This window comes from Pholis gunnellus, assembly GCF_910591455.1.
Source record: "Pholis gunnellus genome assembly, chromosome: 2".
In the NCBI taxonomy this organism is placed as follows: Eukaryota; Metazoa; Chordata; class Actinopteri; order Perciformes; family Pholidae; genus Pholis; species Pholis gunnellus.
This window is the reverse complement of record NC_136536.1, coordinates 20,945,988-20,965,055: the sequence shown is the minus strand read 5'-3', so window position 1 is coordinate 20,965,055 and position 19,068 is coordinate 20,945,988. Positions and strand designations below refer to the sequence as shown.

At 43.3% G+C, this 19,068-nt stretch overlaps 1 protein-coding gene across 1 annotated transcript in view; it reads left to right on the top strand.

Annotated features, from left to right (window-relative positions):
* Positions 1–3,026, top strand: part of LOC306702715 (plexin-A1-like) — a gene marked incomplete at its 5' end in the record, with an annotated part of 201,338 nt that extends 198,312 nt beyond the window's left edge. The window contains 2 exons of the mRNA XM_079168369.1: positions 862–1,012; positions 2,817–3,026. Coding sequence (XP_079024495.1) covers positions 862–1,012; positions 2,817–2,912 — 247 coding nt within the window. The 3' untranslated portion in view covers positions 2,913–3,026. The remainder of the gene's footprint in view (positions 1–861; positions 1,013–2,816) is intronic.
* Positions 3,027–19,068: the final 16,042 nt, after the last annotated feature.

Sequence of the window (19,068 nt, the reverse complement as noted above, 5' to 3'; positions counted from 1 at the left end):
GCATGGTCCCATTCCCTTTCAGCTGCAACAGACAATTATCCTGTTACCAGGATAATTGTCTGCATTTCTTTATTCCGAGCAACACACTTGAACGTGCTACAGCGGGTCCTAAGGCTTTCACGGAGTATACGAAGGCAGTATGAGATAAGGATTTATAGGTGATGGTTAATTGGGTGCAGTTAAACCTTGTTTCTATTATGCCTCCGAATGCAAGCTCAACCCCAGCCTGCCCCGCTGCAGTAAACCTGGAGATGGTTGATGGTGGATTGTGTAAACAGGTCTGGGTACAGCTCAATATTGGAATATATTCTTATTGTACTCCTGCTGTACTTTCTATGGACTTTCTGCTCCTCGGTTGTGGCCAACAGCACTCAGTCGATAATGCAAAGGTTGTTGTTGCTCTGACCAGATGGGCCTCGATAAGTAAATGCTCAGTCATAATAATAATAAGGGACTGTATGAAAATGATTGGGATGGGGAGGAGGGATTCATTGGAGTATGTGGAACTCTAAATTCCACATAGTTAAATAATAGTTTAAAAATACCCTCCTCTTCCCCTCTGATAGTGTTCCTACAGTCCCATAAGAAGAACTTCAACCTTTATATGCTACACAGTCCACTCTTCCTCCGCTGTGTCGTGCTATCGTGTCCCTCCCGTGTCAATGTGTCCTCGAGCGAGATACGGAGAAATCAGCTAAATATTAAAAATGGAATTGTGAACCGCATCAACCCCCAGTGAGAAGACCGGCAGCCAGCTGCCACCGTTTGCACTCAGAATATTTAATAACGACCCGTAAGCCGAGTTTTGTGTGTAATGCGAATGGTGCAGTGCATAAAACTCTTGTCTGACCTCTCCCCTAGGTACTACTCCGACATCTCCCGAATGCCAGCCATCAGCGATCAGGACATGAGTGCCTACCTTGCGGAGCAGTCCCGCCTGCACCTCAGCCAGTTCAACAGCATGTCGGCGCTGCACGAGATCTACTCCTACATTATCAAATACAAAGACGAGGTGAGCTCCCTCCGGACATGGAACAGAGTGTTGAAACGACTTGGGAGCAGCGCGCGCTGTGTCACTTCACTTGTGTTGTGACTGATACCAAAGAGGTCGTTTTAATTCAGTTACACTGATACCCAGTCCATGTTGGCGAGGCCTGGAAGGTATCACCGCCATTAGGATGCACAATTAAGGCGTGAGCTTAACACATTATGGAGCTAATGGCGCTTCATTAGGAGAGACCTGCTTGCACAGTATCCTACAGCTGCTGCTGGTTGATTAAAACATACATTTCTGTACCAGGAGAGTGTGTGTGTGTGTGTATGTGCAGGTTTCATATTTTAAAGGAACACTTCGACATTTTGAGGAAGACGCTTATTGACCTTCTTGTTGAAAGTTGGATGAGGAGATCGATGCCGCTCCCCTTTCGGAAGGCTAGAAATTAAGCTACAGCCAGCGGAGACACTGTGTGGTTGCCAGGCAACCGGCGTAGACTCTAGGTAGTTAATAAGAGCATAACAGAGAAACTATGTGTTGTAAAGGACATTTCCGGTGTCGCACACATTAAAAGCTTGCTGTTTGAAGGATTTGATCCATCGGATTTCAAACATATCGCCCTTGAGTCATTCATGTGTGCGGCCATTGGCTTCCTTCATTCATTCAGTCATTTTGGACTGTGCATGGCCCCCCCATCTATCCACCACGGCCTGTGTGGAAAGGCACGAGCTGTAAATGCTCCTGCCTGTGGTGCGTGTGGGAATAATGCAAATCCGTGGCGGCGCCTGAAAGGTCATCCGGGTAATGTTCCAGGAACTACGTGTGAAAGAGGCTCAAGAGTGAGATGAGAAGATTGATACCACTTACATATCTGTCCTATTAAAACATCAATTTGTGGTTTTCATTTTTCTTGGCCGGGCTCCAGGACAAGTCTCGTGAAAAAGTCGCTGCACTGGTTCATACATACGATTTAGAATGTTGTTTAAACAGGCAAATTAGTGCGTTTGAATGAGTGAATCTAGATGTGCTGGTTGTCCATCTCTTTTCCTCCTGCAACCATAAAGGGTTCATATCCCGCCCTCCACTCTTACCTCTTACTCCGGTTCCTTATAGACATGCCTCCTTCAACCTCTGCTTTCCCCCAACTTCATCGGGCTTTTATGCAGTGAAAGATAAGCCGCCTCAGCCTCTTCCCCTCCCCTGCCCCTCCCTCCCCCCCCTCAATAGCAACAGCATTACAGTAGTTATGCTGGCTGGTTGCAGCTGCTCCATTCAAACCCACTGCTCCCCTTCATTACAGCCTATTATCCAGATGTAGGCAGCTGCAGGGTCCCCGTCGCCTCTAACACATGCCCTGACCTCACGCATGCAGGCATAAATATATATATACACTCACACACAATGCTAATGCACATACTCACTAATGCACATACTCGCAGTAAACGGAATGACGACCACAAAGACAAAAGCACACATAAATACAGTCTTTTTTGTTTTTTTTCTCCTCCCTCCCATGCTCGTGCTTAACAAGACCCCAGCACACACACACTCCTGCACACCCTCCGTGCAGCCGTTAGCGTGCCTTTATAGACGTCCCCCGCCAAAACTGTTCATGTTGTCTGCATCGGTTTGAAATGTAATCACTGACAGGGGAGCTCAAAGGAATGTTTTTTTTGTTTAGTTTTTTTCTGCCAGAGAGCTGGTGTATCTGAGCACCAACACATTAAGGGTTAAAAAGCGTAACACAACGCACCTATCGGATTGAAATAAGCGATTTAAGGTGTGAAGATGTAGTTTAATCTGCCTCTGCATCCGTTTCCAGATCCTGTCGGCGTTACAGAAGGACGAGCAGTCGCGCAGACAGCGGCTACGCGGTAAGCTGGAGCAGGTCATCGACACCATGGCGCTGGCCAGCTGAGGACCGGCCAATCGCGCTCCTCGGCTAGGGGAGAACCGGCCAACCAACACGCCTTCCCACGACAACCTTCGACACCCGTGACATTTTTGACCCTTCGACATTTGAAGTCTGTCCGTTATCACCCTCACGAAAGACTGCAAGGACACAAGCGCCCAGCAGCAGCAGCACACAGGAGAGACGGCAGAGTTTGGAACTAAGGCCACACCGGGCTGGCTTTTTTATTTTGTTTTTGTTCTCTCTCTCTCTCTGAGCCACCAACCCAGCCCCCCAACAACCAAATGCAAGCGCACCCTCACCCTCAGCCGATATGGACCTCAGCTCAGGAGAGCGTTTATTTTCATCAAGGCCCTTATCACATCTAGACTCCTACGGGTGCAGCAGTTGGGTACTTTGGCCACGATCAGGACCGGCACATGCACACCGGTGACCAAAAGGCTCCTCTGGCCGGATACAGAGCTGAAATGTTACTGGACAGGTGTACGCCGCCAGCTAGTAGCTCTCCACAGCCAAGGCGACAGTTTAAACTGTGAGCCACCAACAATCCAGGATCTTTTATTGCGATACTTGATCCCTGTGAGGACTTTCTGTTTCCGTCCTCCACAGGGAGGTCAAAGGTCGTGGCTCAGCTACAGCGCAGCAGCCTTGGAGCTGGTTAGGATTCAGTGTGTTGCTCAAAGACACTACAGCAGGGTGGATGCCACTGCAGGGCGACCAAGAGGAAGGGCTTTGAAGGGAAACTCTTCCTCCAGAACCGACTCTGCAACCCTCCATCAACATTTCAGGACATTTTCAGTTTCATAACTCTGCTTATGATTTGTAAACGCATTTCTTTTTCTTTTTTTTCTCCCTTAACTGCCTACTCTCCCCCCGTGCTGTGCCACTTGTGTTACTGCTGAATTTGCACAACAAAAGCTAAATCAAAAGAGAGAAGAGGATATATGAATATATATAGTTATATAGATATATAAATACAAACCTTTTGTTTTTAAAAACAAATTTAAAGTTGAAAAAAAATAATGTTTTCCATAGTAATGTACAAAAAAAAGGTTTGAGGAGAGGATTTGATATTTCCTCAGGTGAAAAATGATGAAAACACGAGGAAAAAGTCGTCCTGTGCCATGTTTTACTTTGAATGTTGTTTAGTGCAAAGAGACTTCTTTTCGTTAGATGAGATGTGCTATGATGACAATGTTGACATGCTTACTGACTAAAAGTGAGAGTTTAATTATATACATTTACACACATATACATATATATGTGTGTGTGTGTGTATTACACCGACCTACAGTGCTTTTGTGTTTGTTTTAGAGAAACCAAATACATCGAGGCCTGGTCAGCTGAGTTAGGTGACACAAAAGACATTCCTGTGGAAGCCAGCCTCGCGCTGTGGTAGCAGACAACGAAAGAGGCACGAGCCGCTCATTTGGACATTTGGCACACCGCTGTCTACGGCTTCTTGATCTAGTTTTTTAGATTTCTCCTCTTGCCTGGACAAAAAAAAAAAAAAAAAAACGTATGAGTCGTGCGCTCCAAAATGAAGGCCAGCTTTGGTGCGCAGAAGAAAGGTGAAACAGCATTGTCTCGTGTTTTAGCTTGTTTTCTCGTCTGCAGTGAAGACGCTCAAGCTAAAGGTTCCCACTTTTGAAATGTGAATGTGGTTTATGAAAAGAAAATGAAATGTAGCTTGATCTATGTAAGTGATTTCGTACCAGTTGAAGGCCTTTCTCTTTTTTCGTTTTGTGGTTTTATAGGGTTAAAAAAAAAAGAAAGAAAAACACGTTAAATGTTTCCTTTCCAGTACGTGCTGCTGCGCATTATCGGGCAGTGCTTCAACAAAAAACCTGCATTCATAAACGACACATTCCTTTCTCTTATGAGTGTAAAAAAAATGTTAGAAGGTTAATAACAAATGCTAGAAAATACAGGAAAAAACAGATTGAAAGATGTTAAACAGAACCAGGGTAATATATACTGTGTGTGGTCATCCATCCTGTAAGAGCTTGTTATGAAATGTAGAGCACTAGACCGGGCATATCAACACCTGGATCAGATGGATTAGGTCAACATCATTTCCCTGTTGAAAAAAAATTGGTTTAAATACATCAAATGCACCTTTTAGAACAAATACGTCTTCTAAGGAAACTGTTACAGATGCCTCAAAACCATTTTCTTTTTCTTCCTCTTCAACAGTGCTTCCATCTCATTCTTTCCCCCCTGCGACAGAGTGGAAAGGCCTTTAATCAGCTGACGCTATAGTCCGTTTTAAATCCAGATCAGACAGCGCACAACTTTGCAGATGCATCCGGAACCTTGTAGGCCAGGGCTGCTGTGAAAGGCCTCTAGGCTTCTCTCAGATTAAAGGTTACTGTAGCTGCGTAGTCCCAAGAGCCCGTACTAAGACGGTCTGAGCTGCAGTTTGGGAAGAGGAAACTGAAAGGTGTCAGTCTTTTATGGGATGGTTGTGACTGCAGGGAGCGCTGCTCTCCAGTACAACCCGGTGGGTCACAGGGAAACTCCCAAAACACTTTCAAGCACAGGAAGAAGCCACCTGCGACGCGACCCGCCCACATCCCGCTTTTTGTCACTACCCATGGACCTCAAAACGTGCCTGTACTGGAGTAGATGTTATTTAAAGATAGATAGTTTTCAGGTTCTCTGATGGCACATTCACACGCTAGAGGATTTCTTATAACTTTAAGAAGCCAAACCGGGAAAAAAAACATACATATACGTATATTTCTTAATTGTAATTATAATAAGCAGCATTCTTTACATAACATGCCTTATGTTACAGTGGCAAAATTGTTAACCTGTCGCTAGTAAGTGTGTGAGCAAAGCACCAGATGGTATTTGTTCAGTCTCAGCTGTGACTTTTGCATTTGTCGGATCGTGAGTTTTAGTCACTTACGTTTGTGGTACATTCAGGCCTCAGCCTCTTTTCTTTGTGTCTTCGAGCAGCGATTAAAGAACTAAGCTTTAAAGAACTGGAAAATAATAATCAAGTTCTGATGAGAACGAGATTGAAATAACCTGAATTATCATTTCACGTGACATTGTAACTATGAGGCACTGCTAGGTACTAGCCACATGCTAGCTGATGTTGGCTACTGCAGACGAGGCGGCTACCTAGCTAACATGCTAGTCTAAAAATGAGTCCGTCCGACTGGTTAATTCATCAAACATTTCCACGCTATATCGGCATGGAAATGTACAATATATACATAATATATTCCTTACTGTTACCGGACATCATCTCTCCACGGTTGCCCAAGAGTTGAACAATGGCCAACAATGGGTTTACCACTTTACTTTTTTTTGTTACTTACCAGACCTGGACCGACCCTTAACGCCACCTAACCAAACACATTGCTGCTGTCAAATGAAAACTATTTGCAATTAATAGACATACATCACCCTTAGATACAGGATGATTATGAAACCCTTTAGAAATCCAGATCTGTAGATGTTAGCCTGTAGTTGTTAAGATGCCGGATTAATCTGCCAACAGATACGCGTCTGGATAGAATGAAACGTACTGTAGGTGCTTCAATACTTGAACCACTGATCTACACAGGGTAAAACAACATACAGGGCGGCTGACCAAAGCTTATTTTCATCCACAGCAGGAGAAAAGCTCTGTGACAAGAGATTATCTCTGATCCATCTACGTAACAGTTCTTCCAAATGAGGAGTCAGCACTTAGTTATTGTCATTTAAATAATCCCTCATTGAAGGTGATCAGTGTTTGTATTTACGCTTGATAAATGGTGAATTTGAGGTAATGTTACTTCCACATGCGGGCACTCATTAACGACTGAACCAGCCCGATGTATTCATGTCTGACTGCTGTTCACTGGCTCAATTGTTCTTTTGATGGAGATTTGTGAAAGATCATTTTAGTGATGTGGGAATAGTAATGAGGTTTAGTTAGTGAAGTCAAAAGAAGAAGAAGAAAAATCACCAAGATGGCAGGAGAAGGCCCACTTGGTCTCTGGTGCTTTTGTTTCTTCGTTTCGCTTCTTGTTTTCTGCTTCACCACTTGTTGGGGTAAAAGATGAAGAGACTTGGGCAAGGCAGAGGAAGCGCTTTGAAGACCATGGTACCACTTCATTCTCCATTCCGTTGCATCCGTGGCGCTCCACTTCCACATAGGAATATACAGTGATGAAGGAGGGAGGAGGAGGGTGGAGAGAGAGATGGGAAGAGGCGGAGAGAGAGATTCTCTCGACAATTGGCCGACGCAGAGCTGTTCACCGTGCCTTGTCTGGCTCTGCCCATACTGAAAATAGTCAATTTTGTTCATGGACCTAAAGGGTCTGATTCAAGGTTCATGTCCAACAACTTAAATATGCATTTTTACAACATCATTCAAGATGTATTTTGAAGTGCAATAGTTCTGCTTTCTTTCTTTCTTTCTTTCTGAGAGTGAAATGAGGAGTTTGATAGCCAACCAATCAAATGTCAGGATAGATAGCTTAGCATAGAAAATGAAAGAGCTAGCCTGCCTCTGTCCATAGTGAAAACAATATGCCTACCAACACCAGAACAAATCTCATTATTTAAAAAAAAAGGAATTGTGCTTATTTGCTTTCTTGGAGAAGAGTTAGAGAGAAGATCAATACCCCTCTCATACCTGTCTGATAAGTGTGCAGATGGGGAGAGAATACATTGGCTTAGTTTAGCATTAAAACATGAAGCCGGGAAAACTCTGCCCAGAGCTTAAAGAAAGAGCACCTACAAGCTAAGCTAGCTAATTAGCTGAACAGAGCCAGGTTAGCCACTTAGCTAACCGTATCCTAGCTCTAGCTTGATATTTAGCATAGGCTTCAGATCTGAAACTGGTATCCCTTTCTTCATGTAACTCTCAGAAGAAAAGTGAATAAGGGCATTTACCAAAATGTCAAACTATTGCTATTTTTCTACAACAATAAAACCTAATAATAATTCAGGAATCCACACCCTTTTCTCCAGAAAGCCATCTCTATATCTGTTCTGAAATGTTTGTGAAATGTACTTATTTTCAGTATGGGCTGTACCCTCCAACATGGCTCCTACTGCAACGCACAACCTTAATACTTAGTGTGCCATTTTTTGGTCCCCTCCCTCTCCCCAACAGCGACACTCAAGTTTCGACAAGTTTCTCATCCCTCCAGTTCTCTCCAGCTTCCACACCTGCTGAGTTCACTTTGATTAAAGTACATTTCAGAGAAGGAGCATAGGATGTAAAAAAAAAAAAAAAAAAAAAACCTTCACACAGATTAAAGAAGAGAGCGGGAGAAAGAAGAAAAAAATATCTTAAAGAGTTTTAATACTTTATGAATTCTGATACCTTTTTAAAAGTTTCAGACTTGAAGCTGCTGTGACAGGTTTTGGCTGTTTCACGCCCGTGTAAATATCCTGCTCTTTCCTATTTTGCAGATTTATTACGTGTAAATAGACACGCATCAAGGAGAGATTAAACATGTTTTTTGCTAAATCTGTCTCGTCTGATGTTTTCATTCCCCTTCCCCATATAGCCTACCCTCTAAGTTGTGGATTTGAAAGTTGTGAGAAGTTTTAGGTTTATCTCAAGTGCACGTCACCACAAAAGAACTTGAAAGATCAAAAGCAGCACATATGAGACTAAAATATTATTCTACTCTGTATGCATTCTGGTAGAGGAAAATCTACTGCTTCGGTTTGATTTCCCCATTTTTACCACAGTGATGGTGATGAGGACATTGACAGAGATAAGAAAGAAAATGATAATGAGCCATTGCAGACTTGACTGTCAGAAATATCTTCCTGAAGCGAGCCAGGAAGATGCAAAGCACGGTTTCAAGAGAACAATCACCCGACCATATCCACTCACTTTCCCAGCCTTGTCAAATGACTGGAATTTTCCTAGTGAGTGCGAGACCAGTGAATCCTTAAATGACACTGTCAGAGATGTCGCAGTTGTGATGTGATGGATGGGCTTCAGGTGCTCCGTGTTCCATTTATCTTGCATATACTGTACATCTCTCTAAGCAGATCATAAATAATTTAATAACTGGGTGGAGAGAGTACAGGGGGTTGGGTGTATATAGTCAGTCCGGTCTGTTAGTCAGTCCACCGCGTTGGTCCAGGCTACAATATCTTGACAGCTGCTGGATGGATTGCCATGAATTCTTATACAAACATTCGATGTTCCCAGAGGATAAACCCCAAGGACTTGGATGATTCCCTGACATTTTATCTAGCGCCACCAGAAAGATGACATTTGATGACGTTTTCTTTTCATCAATTTCTTATTGAAGGGCATGAACTTTGGTACAGAAAGATCTGTAGTCCCCAAAAAATGAATCCCATTAACAACCGTTATTTACCATTTATCTAGCACCACCAGCAAGTCAAAGTTCTCACGTATTGAGTGAAATATCTCAACATTTACTGGACGGATTGGCACAAAACCTTCTGCTGACATTCATGGTGACCAGAGGATCCTAATTACATTGATGGTATTTTAGTATCATTTCTTGACTACTACTGAATGGATTACCATGGAATTTGGTACAGGTATTCCTCCCCGCATTCATGAATAGTAAAGATGAGCACCTGACTTTTCATCCAACAGGACACATTTTTAATTTGTACTGGTGTGTGACCAACTACCTGAAAAACTGACAATCCCATCAGCCGCAACCGTACTTAATCTAATGATGAATAGCAAATGTTAGCATGCTAGCTTCCTAACATAAGATGGTGAAAAGAATATCTGCCAAACATCAACATGCTGACGTACTGATGTTAGCAGTTAACTGCCTCTAAGCAAGCTGTGCTTGAGTACAGCCGCACATGAGCTGCTTGTGTGGCCGCAGATTCTTCACGATCACGACAAATTTGAGTTATCGTTCTCACGAGTTACTAACTTGTAGATGGCTTTCACTTCGACATCAACGTCACAACTATGGCTGGGAAACAATATGACCAAGTTGGGGCTCAATGATTGCGAAAGTCCCTGAAAAGAAAGCAAATGGGGACGCCTCAGCCTTTTTGCTTAATGTAATTATTAGTGTTATTAATTATTGAGTGTGAAATTCTTGCACAAACATTGGGAAAGAAACATTATCTCCAGGGCATGTACACTGCTTTTGTGATGACAATCAGAGAAGATTAATCAATCAGTCACTCAATCACGGTCGCATTTGATAGATGCAGAAATGACTCTTGTGTGACTCTACATCCGTCAGCCAGACACAAAATGACAATGATTCTCTACGCTGTACAGCCGACGACTCAGTGTCCATTTTGATTGCAGACGCTGCTTTGGTGCGTTATTTATGTCTGCTCTCTCTCTCTCTCTCTCTCTCTCTCTCTCTCTCTCTTCACCCTTCCTTCCCGGAGCAAATGGTATCAAAACAGATCAAGTCCTGTTTCTCTCCTCACGTCTCTCCGACTGTCCATTACCAGTTGGAAAATGTAACATTTAAAATGTGTCGAGCCCGCCCCCTCGGGGACCAGGCGGTTTGACAGGCAACCCATCAATCAAATTAAAAAGCCCATTACGAAAACATAAAGAGGAAAGAGAAGATTCAGACCTCCGGAGAGAATCTGACCTGGATATCACAGACACCTCGTCTTTGTTCTCAATGGGATTGACCTCTCTTTATTACCCTAAGTGATTATTATTTTTTTTGTCTTCCCTCCACCTGTGGGGCCATCTCAGACTCTTATTTATTCCTCTGCATGGTGAGGTTTCAAGGTGAGGATGGACTAAAGGCAGATTGTAGCATTTGTAATTATCACTCTTTCTCTTTTCCCTCCGTATCCCTTTGGCCTGTCTCTGATCTTTTTTTCCTTTCTCTACCTACTCTGGCTCTTCAGAGAGGTCGAGTTTCCACAGGAGTTTCCCCCCTTCCATTCCATTCCTCTTCATCCACTCCTTTTATTTGCCTCTTGCATGTTATGTGGATTGCCTGCTGTAGCACTTGTCACAGTGGGTAGAGCACAGCAGTGCGTAGATAAAGCTACGGGTTGCACGCACTCTCGCAGACAAGCAGACACCACCTCCCGTCGCCTGCAGCCCGCATGTCTTGCTATGTCTTCAAGTATCTCAGGGCATCAGATTCCCATGTTTGAATTGTGCTTCAAAAAATCTCTCTCTCTCTCTCTCTCTCTCTCTCTCTCTCTCTCGTTTTATTTGGGCCCAGAGGCTTCTCTGGCAATTCAATCACCCTGACCACTCTCACCACAAACACTCGGCCGTCCTCCGAGATGCCCCTACGCAGAATAAAACGACAAAGTGACATCGGCTTGGGCCACAAGCCGACGACTCTCAGCTGGAGATTACACTGGAATAAGAGCCCTCTGTTTCTCCAGAGTGGAGAAAAGCATAACAGAGGAGAGAAAAAAAAGATAGGCTAAGAGGAAAAAGCAACAAGAGGTAAGAAGGACAGAGAGGGGACAAGTGTAGACTTCGGAGGGAGGGTTGGCTTTGGTTGCCTCGGAGGAGGCGTGAGGTTAATGCCGCCTCTCTCCTTCCGTCTTCATATGAAGCCGCAATAAATGACGACCGGCAGGGGAAATAACACGATGGCGCAGAATCAGGGCAGCAGACAGAGTCACGTCCGCCCCTCGCTGCTCTCCCATTGTTGGAGCTGAATTAAATGCACTGCTAAGTTGCGACTGTGTGGGCGCTTGTCCGTATGCGCTAACAGAACGTACGTGAGCTTGCATGATTTAAACTAATCACAGATCCCTATGGCAGAAGTAGTTATTCGACCTACACACTGTTCATGTAACACTTGCTGTTCTGAGGTCTGTCGGGTGAGAGGGAACAAGTGGGTTTATTGATTCCTGATGTGTTTGTGAGAAAGGGAACAAAGACTGTGAGTAGGACCTCAGACTTTAACGTGAAATTTAGATTTTTCTTTTGCATGTGTTTTGGGAGACCTTTGCTTGATTGACGGGTCTAAAAAATGTAAACTTTTCTGTAATATCAAAATATTTGTCAATTGCGAAGTTTACACAAATAAAACAGAAAAAGCCAACATTAATTTTAAGCCTGCGAAGGGGTTGTGAACTCGGCACCACCTCCTCTGACAAAGTACACATCACTCGTTGCCTCCTTGGGACTCATTGGAATTGGATGTAAATCACGAATTGCAGGCTAGTCCACTCAAACAGAATTCCGCAATACTGGACTGGTACGGACCCATTTCAAATTCCCCCAATTTCAGACACAAGTCTATTAAATCAACTGTGAATTACTAGCAAAAAAATCGAGTGGTCGAGATGTCCCATTAGAAAAACAGCCAAAAGAGGTGTGACACTACTTTTCTTTTTAGCCACGCTAGCGCCGTGACTCTAGGGATCGCAATATGGGTCAGTCAGTCCGTCAGTCGTTTTCTGGTCCACAGACTTTGGTCCACACACAAACATTTCAACAACTTGGATGGATTGCCATGAAATGTTGTACAGATGTCCATGCTGCCCAGAGGACAAATTCTAATGACTTTGGTGATCTAATGACTCTTCATGTAGCGCCACTATGAGGTCGACTCAACTCAAAAACCTTTTGGATTGCCATGAAATTTGGTAGAGACATTTACAGTCCCCTCAGGAGGAATTGTAATAACTTTGGTGATCCCCAGACCTTTTCATCAAGTTGAAATTTCAACTCGTCCAACACTTTGTGTCATTCCCCTCAGCCTCAGCTGTACTTTGCGTTCAGTGCTAATTATTAGCACATGTTAGCACGCTAACATGCTGAAACTGAGACGGTGAAAATGTTAAAACGCTAAACCTGCAAAATATCAGCATGTTAGCGTTGTTGTTGTGAGAAGGATAGACCACTGGAGACAACAAAGCAAATGCGGCATTAGGAATTCAGCTTGTGGTTCAGCTCAGGCTATTTTCGCCGACTCCAACCCCCCCCCCCCCCCCCCCCCCCCATCCCCCCCCCGCCTGCTCCACTCCTCGCCGTCCCCGCAGGAGCTCACTTCACCTTTCCTCTCACTAGCCGCCGAAGCTATCCACACACTTTCATCTCTCTCTGTCTCAGCAGGCATGGACGGATGCTCAAACAAACTAGTCATCTTAGACCCCCCCCCCCCCCTGCTCTCTCGCCTCTCCATCCTCCTCTGTCACTCTTCCACTTCCCCAGTCATCCTTTTATCTCTTCCGACCTCTCATCTACCCCCTCCCTCTCACGCCACCTCTCCTCTCCCCGCGCCCCTTGCTTTTCTCTCTCTGTATCACTTGGCTTGGCTGCAGGCGGTGCTGCGGTATTGGAAGCAGCATGGGGCTTGAGGAGTCATCTGGTACTAAGCAGAGCTAAGCCCGGCTTCCCAAAAGCATCTTAGCACTTTGGTTTGGAGAGGTTTACAAAGAATATCAGATGACAGAGCGGTAAAGCTGAGCACTTGGCCTCGGACACTTTGAGATCGGGATGAGATGATTGGGCCAACAAAAATGTGGTCTAATTGGGAAAATTTGGCGTCAGATCTGTCACTACGCAGCTCTCTAGAACCTAACGAGAGACCGAGACGATTGACTCCGCCCACAGCTTGAGAACGATACCTTTGCAAAGGTGCTCCGTATTCTGGGTTTGTTTTTTTTTCGGGTGTGGGGCTTAAAGAGAGAGGCGCTAAAACGGAGTGTTTCAGACAGAAGGTGATTACAGTTATATTCAGACAGACAGTGTGAGAAAAATAATATGTTTTTTGAACGTTAAAGCACTTAAACATGTTCTAGCGGCAACCCAAAATACAAGTATGAATTGGAAAATGTACATGATATGTCCACTTTAACCAAGAGTTTATTATTGTAACCTTGACAACATGGGTCTCCTAACCTTAAGGAAGTAGTTATTTTAATCCACAAAATGTTTACCTGAATCCTAACAAAGGTGTTGCGTTTGCCTAAACCTAACCAAACCCTTAGCATCATAAAACAGCCCTGATCTGATACCCAAACCCTCGTCGGTTTAGAGGACACTCACAAGTAGCAAATGTTGTCCTTGGACTTGGAGGACTTCTTCTCATTTTCAATAACAATTTGACAGTTTAAATGTTTAAAAAATGTAAAACTCATAAAAAAAACATAATTTGTTCTACAGCGCAATAACACACAACACATAATTGTTTAATTCGGAGGACTCTGGAGGTGATCCTCACACTAATGAGTAAAAGTGCCAATGCCAATTGTTTGAGTTGACAAGAGGCACAGAGACAGAGAATGTTAGCAGTTAAGCCACATGTGATAACCTATGCAGGCTTGTTATGTCGGTGCTTCTGTGTTTTGTGTCTTTTGACCTCTTTTGTTTCATTTTCTGCCAGTTTATTAGGTACACCTAGCTTAAACTAAAGTGGTCTAATACACAGCCCTACGATAAATACTACTTTAATGACTAATATAATGTGCAGTTTTTATGAAAACTATTTTGTGTTGATTAAACTTTATGGCCATTTTGGAGGCTGGGCGCTGTTAGATTGCATCGCATTATACTGAAAGACCTTTCTATTATTTTGTGTATACTCATTGATATAAATGGGGGGAAAAACATTGTAAATGTATTGCAGGGCTGTTGTATTAGACTGCATTAGTTTAGCCAGGCTGACGTAATAAACTGGCAAGCGTTTATTAATTGGACCTGTGGTTTGACTGCAGAGCAGTTAGCTCTGTCAACACCCTTTCTATCAAACATTCATGGAGTTTTGACTTGGGATTGAAAGAAAGATGTGGGGAGCAAAACAAGCAGGCAGATCAAGTATGGTGCTCTCCCACGTTGTCTCTGCACTGTAATCCCAAACGCTCGCAATAACATGAAACACTGGAGCTTTCATACTGTTTCTCATCTCAAAGAAGTTCTTTTGAATCGCGCTGTTTTCCTTCCAATTTCGTCCTAATCAGTTCCCCGTGTGCACCGCACTCTTACAAGTTTCTGCCAGCCTCCCCTTGCCTGAGGATGGTACCTTCCCCTGATACATAAGGTCACACCAGCATGGTCTTTCACTTTACAGGCATTTTACCAAGAAGGTGCGTCGTGTGCGGCGGGTTTGCATCATCTCTGCCCACAGCACAGGCTGCTGGGAGTCAAGGTCGAGGAAACGCAGGGCGTTATGTGTCATTATAATTAGCATAATTAGAGTTTTAGGTTGGGGACCCCCGAAACGCTCCAATATCATCAAGACCACTTTAACTGTTCTCTAATATTAAGAAGGACATTTTCATACTGTAGTTAATACAGTTTTAAGAGCCACTTACATGAAGCTAAAGGGCAGCAGACGGCTGGTGAGAGGAACTTTCTCTGCATGCAGAACTTCTTTGGTTGCCTCAGATAACGTCAAACCACTCAGACTGTTTGTGTCGATGTGATCACAATGCGAACACCCCGTTTAACCAGACTCAGACGGTTCATCATTGTAGGGAGTGAAGAGGTCACTTCATTGATCATATATCAACCCTGTACATACATTTAATTTGTATACTTTGGGTGAGTTGGCTTAATGAGAAAGTATCAGGTGGTAACCGTGAACAAGGCCGCACCAGGTGTTTGCACACGGTGCGGTCCTGAAACTTCCATTCATCCAAATGAAAGTGGTATTCACAAGAGTGTGAAGGCTAAGTGCAGAAGACATTTGAATGGCAAAGCTTAATTGATAAGAAAAATAAAATAAAATTGTACTGGCAGATAAAAAAATAAAGATGAAAGTATGTGTTTCACTGCGATAATTACATTTATTTTACTGTTCAGAAATTGATCTGTTGAACGACGGAATATTTGTCAACAACTATAAAAAAAAAAGTACATTATCATCAACATTTATTGTCTCCAGCTTCTCAAATTTGAGGACTTGCTGCTTTTCTTAGTTTGACATATTTTAAATAAGATATCTTTGGGTTTTTGTTGGTTGGACAGTAATGAATTTGACAAGTTACAGACTGAATGAATAAATAAAACAGTATTTCGACAGATTGATGTCAAATAAAAATAACTTTATTTGCAGCCTAATTTCTAAACGTCATATTCGTGCAAAGTTCCGGCCGGGTGGACACTGTACACGCAGGGAGTAACAAAGGTAAGACCGCCCGCTGTGTTAAAGCCTGTCTATCGCTGGTTTAACGAGCACTGCTGCAGTGCTTTTATGCGTTGCTAATTGGTAAGCTAACGCTAATGCTGGTGCTGTGCACAGCGTGTGACTCGCTTGTGCCTCGGCTAACGTTGGTGTGTAAGTCTTAACTCATTAATTGGAGCGCTTTGTGATGACTTCTCAGACAAAGTGACCAACAGGTGTGTGGCGTTGATGTTACATGTATTGAAGATTTCCCTTTCAAGCAATGCAACTTTTTGTGCACTAAGCATCGGTATGTGTCTCTGTTTTTTATACTAGCCAAGCTTAGACAGTCAAAAGGCCCATCCATCCATCCAGTGTTCTGTTTCATGGGACTGTTGATATATTGAAATATGTGGCTACTCAAATATATATTTTTAAAAATGTTCTGTGGAAAGCTTTGTGATTAAGTAGGCTTACATCTATTAAGAGATGTACTGTTTTGTATTATTGTATACACCCGGAAGACTTAATTAAATCAGAGTGATGATCAAATATAATTTGATAACTATTGAAAAGTGCTGTCAACAGCAGCATGCTCTCTGAAAGATCCTCATTTTACTTACTGTGATTTTTAGCAGTGATTGTACTCAAGTCATCTGCCAAATATTAGTTTTGTGTATTATAATATTAGCTCAGTGTCAAGATAATGAACACTTTCAATGTTAGTTCTGCTTCATATTCTAGTTAAATTGTGCTGCTGATACTGTGCACATTTCTTTCTGTTTTGCCGGCACTCTGAATTACCAACTAGGCCACGGTCGAGGCAGTCAAAAGAAAACTTGGGCTGCCACCGTAGTCTCCTGTCGTCTCTTCCTTTTCATCCTTCATTGCAGAGGTAGCACCCGTTTTATTAGCTTTCTGATGTTATGAATATAAAGAGCATTCCCGAGGACTTTGTTATTGCAAGGGACCCAAAACACTTCTTTTAAGTCACTTCTGGCATAGATTACTGCAGATTTGAGTACATGTTAAATATGGCTTTCCATTCATATCTCAGCAGGTGACCTTTTCCTGTGAAACATGGAACTCGTCCGTAATTCTATTCTACAGTATAGTGCATCTGATGTGCCTCAAAGTTAGATTCTTGGTTCCTTACTCGTCTCTGTCTCACCAGTTCTAACCTGGTGTCAACCTCCGGTTCTGAAAAGTGAAGCCAATGGAGAAGTTCCTCTAACCTGCATTCTTTCAGAAGCCAGCAGGGGGCGACTCCTCTGGTTTCAAAAATAAGTCCGATTGTATGGAAGTCTATGAGAAAAGGACTCTAATTCTCACTTGATTTATTACCTCAGTAAACATTGTAAACGTGAGTTCATGGTCTCAATCTTTAGTTTCAAGTCTTCGATATGATGTTCATTTAGCAAATTATTCTCCATTTAGAGTAAAATAGACATGAGATTATGCTTTAGGGCGGAGCTACCTTATGATTGACGGGTTGTGTTACTTAAAAAGTAAAAAACTGTAGTAAATAAACCAATGGGTGACGTGACGGGGACTACGTCTACTTCTTAAATACAATCTATGGTCTTCCAACCTTGGTATAGTTCATCATATGACTTAATGCTAAGCTCTGTGTTTCCATATCAGGTTGCTTTCTCTAATGACAGACCTGTGTGCCTTACAGACATAAATTGACAATACATTTCAGATTAAATGCTACTGGGACACCAAATAATTTAATTACTCATTCAGCCTTATCTTTGTAGTCTCAAGTGTTAAACCTGCTCCTAGAGATCTGGGTGATATTAGATCACATGTGGCTGTGAACTCATTCTTCGAAACGTGTCCTTGTTTGCTCTATTTTAGCCCGTCTGCATTTAGAAGTGAATTTGCAGAATAGCTTGGAGGCATGTGTTGGACTAGCACCAAATTACGTCTGCGAGCTCTCAGTTGCCCGACGGCAATCCTTGGGCAGCGTTCTGTGCAGCGTGTGAAAAGTCCCGGCTGAAGGCGGGGCCATGAAACCTTCACAGTGCTCGGCCATCAGCGATGTTTAAAAGGCCGCCCGAGGAGTGCCGCGGTAGCTGTCACAGCCGTTTTCTTTCGGACAGAAATTAATCTTGTTCTCTTTCCTACAACTTGCAACCATCGCCTCGCTGCGGTACTTGCAGCCTCTGACATCTGAAAAAGAGAAGTGAATACACGTCGGCCACAGAAATAAAGTCAGTGGTGGAGTAAAACTGATGCATCATTTTGGACGTACTACTTTATTTCCTCTTACACGCAGGCACAAAATACCTTCTGGTTGTTGTAAAGAACAAGATATAACGTGTCAACTTAGTTGCCTTTTAGAAGGATCTTTGCTAGCTGTTTTCCCCCTTGTTCCTTGTCGTTATGCTAAGCTAAGCTAACCGACTGTCAGTTACTGGCTGTAACTTGATCAAGTCTGTGGGATTGAACAAGATGTGCATTTTGAGGCTCCCTGGTTGAATTAAACGAGTCCTTGAATCTTTCTCTTAGCTCCCTTATCTACAGAGACAAATGCACCTATAGGAGAGCAGTACAGGACGAGGCGGGGCCGAAGACAATGACGTTGGGGATGACTTCACCGGACAAGGTCAAGGCACCGAGGGTCCGCGTGTGTCGCATTGATCATCAGACACGCGGTGCAAACGGCTCAGCCGACCAGCTTTACGGACTCACCGCAAACTACACAAATGGAGACGGACAGGAGAAAACACTGCTTAGTGCTTAGCAGACAGGTGTGGCTGTCAAGTAACATGACAGTGATGTGCTGAGACAGTGAGTCTGGCAGACACAATGCAAGCCAGGCAAACTCAACACAGGACAGGTAGACAATTCTTCCTCTCAATAGGCTGAAGAAAGTGCAGACAGAGAGGTAGGCACACAGGCGGGGAGAAAAGATGAAAAAAAAAACCTGCTGACAGGTAGGTAGAGTACAGACATATAGAGAGGGAATAATGAAACGTTGTTTGGAAATTGCCTCGGAGGGTTGAAGATAATACGATGGGCTGGCATAGAGAGAGAGAGAGAGAGTCAGATTTGGATTGAAGCACGTTTTGCACACAGAAGCTATCACTGTCCTTGCAAATTGAATATGATTCATGCACGTCAAACAA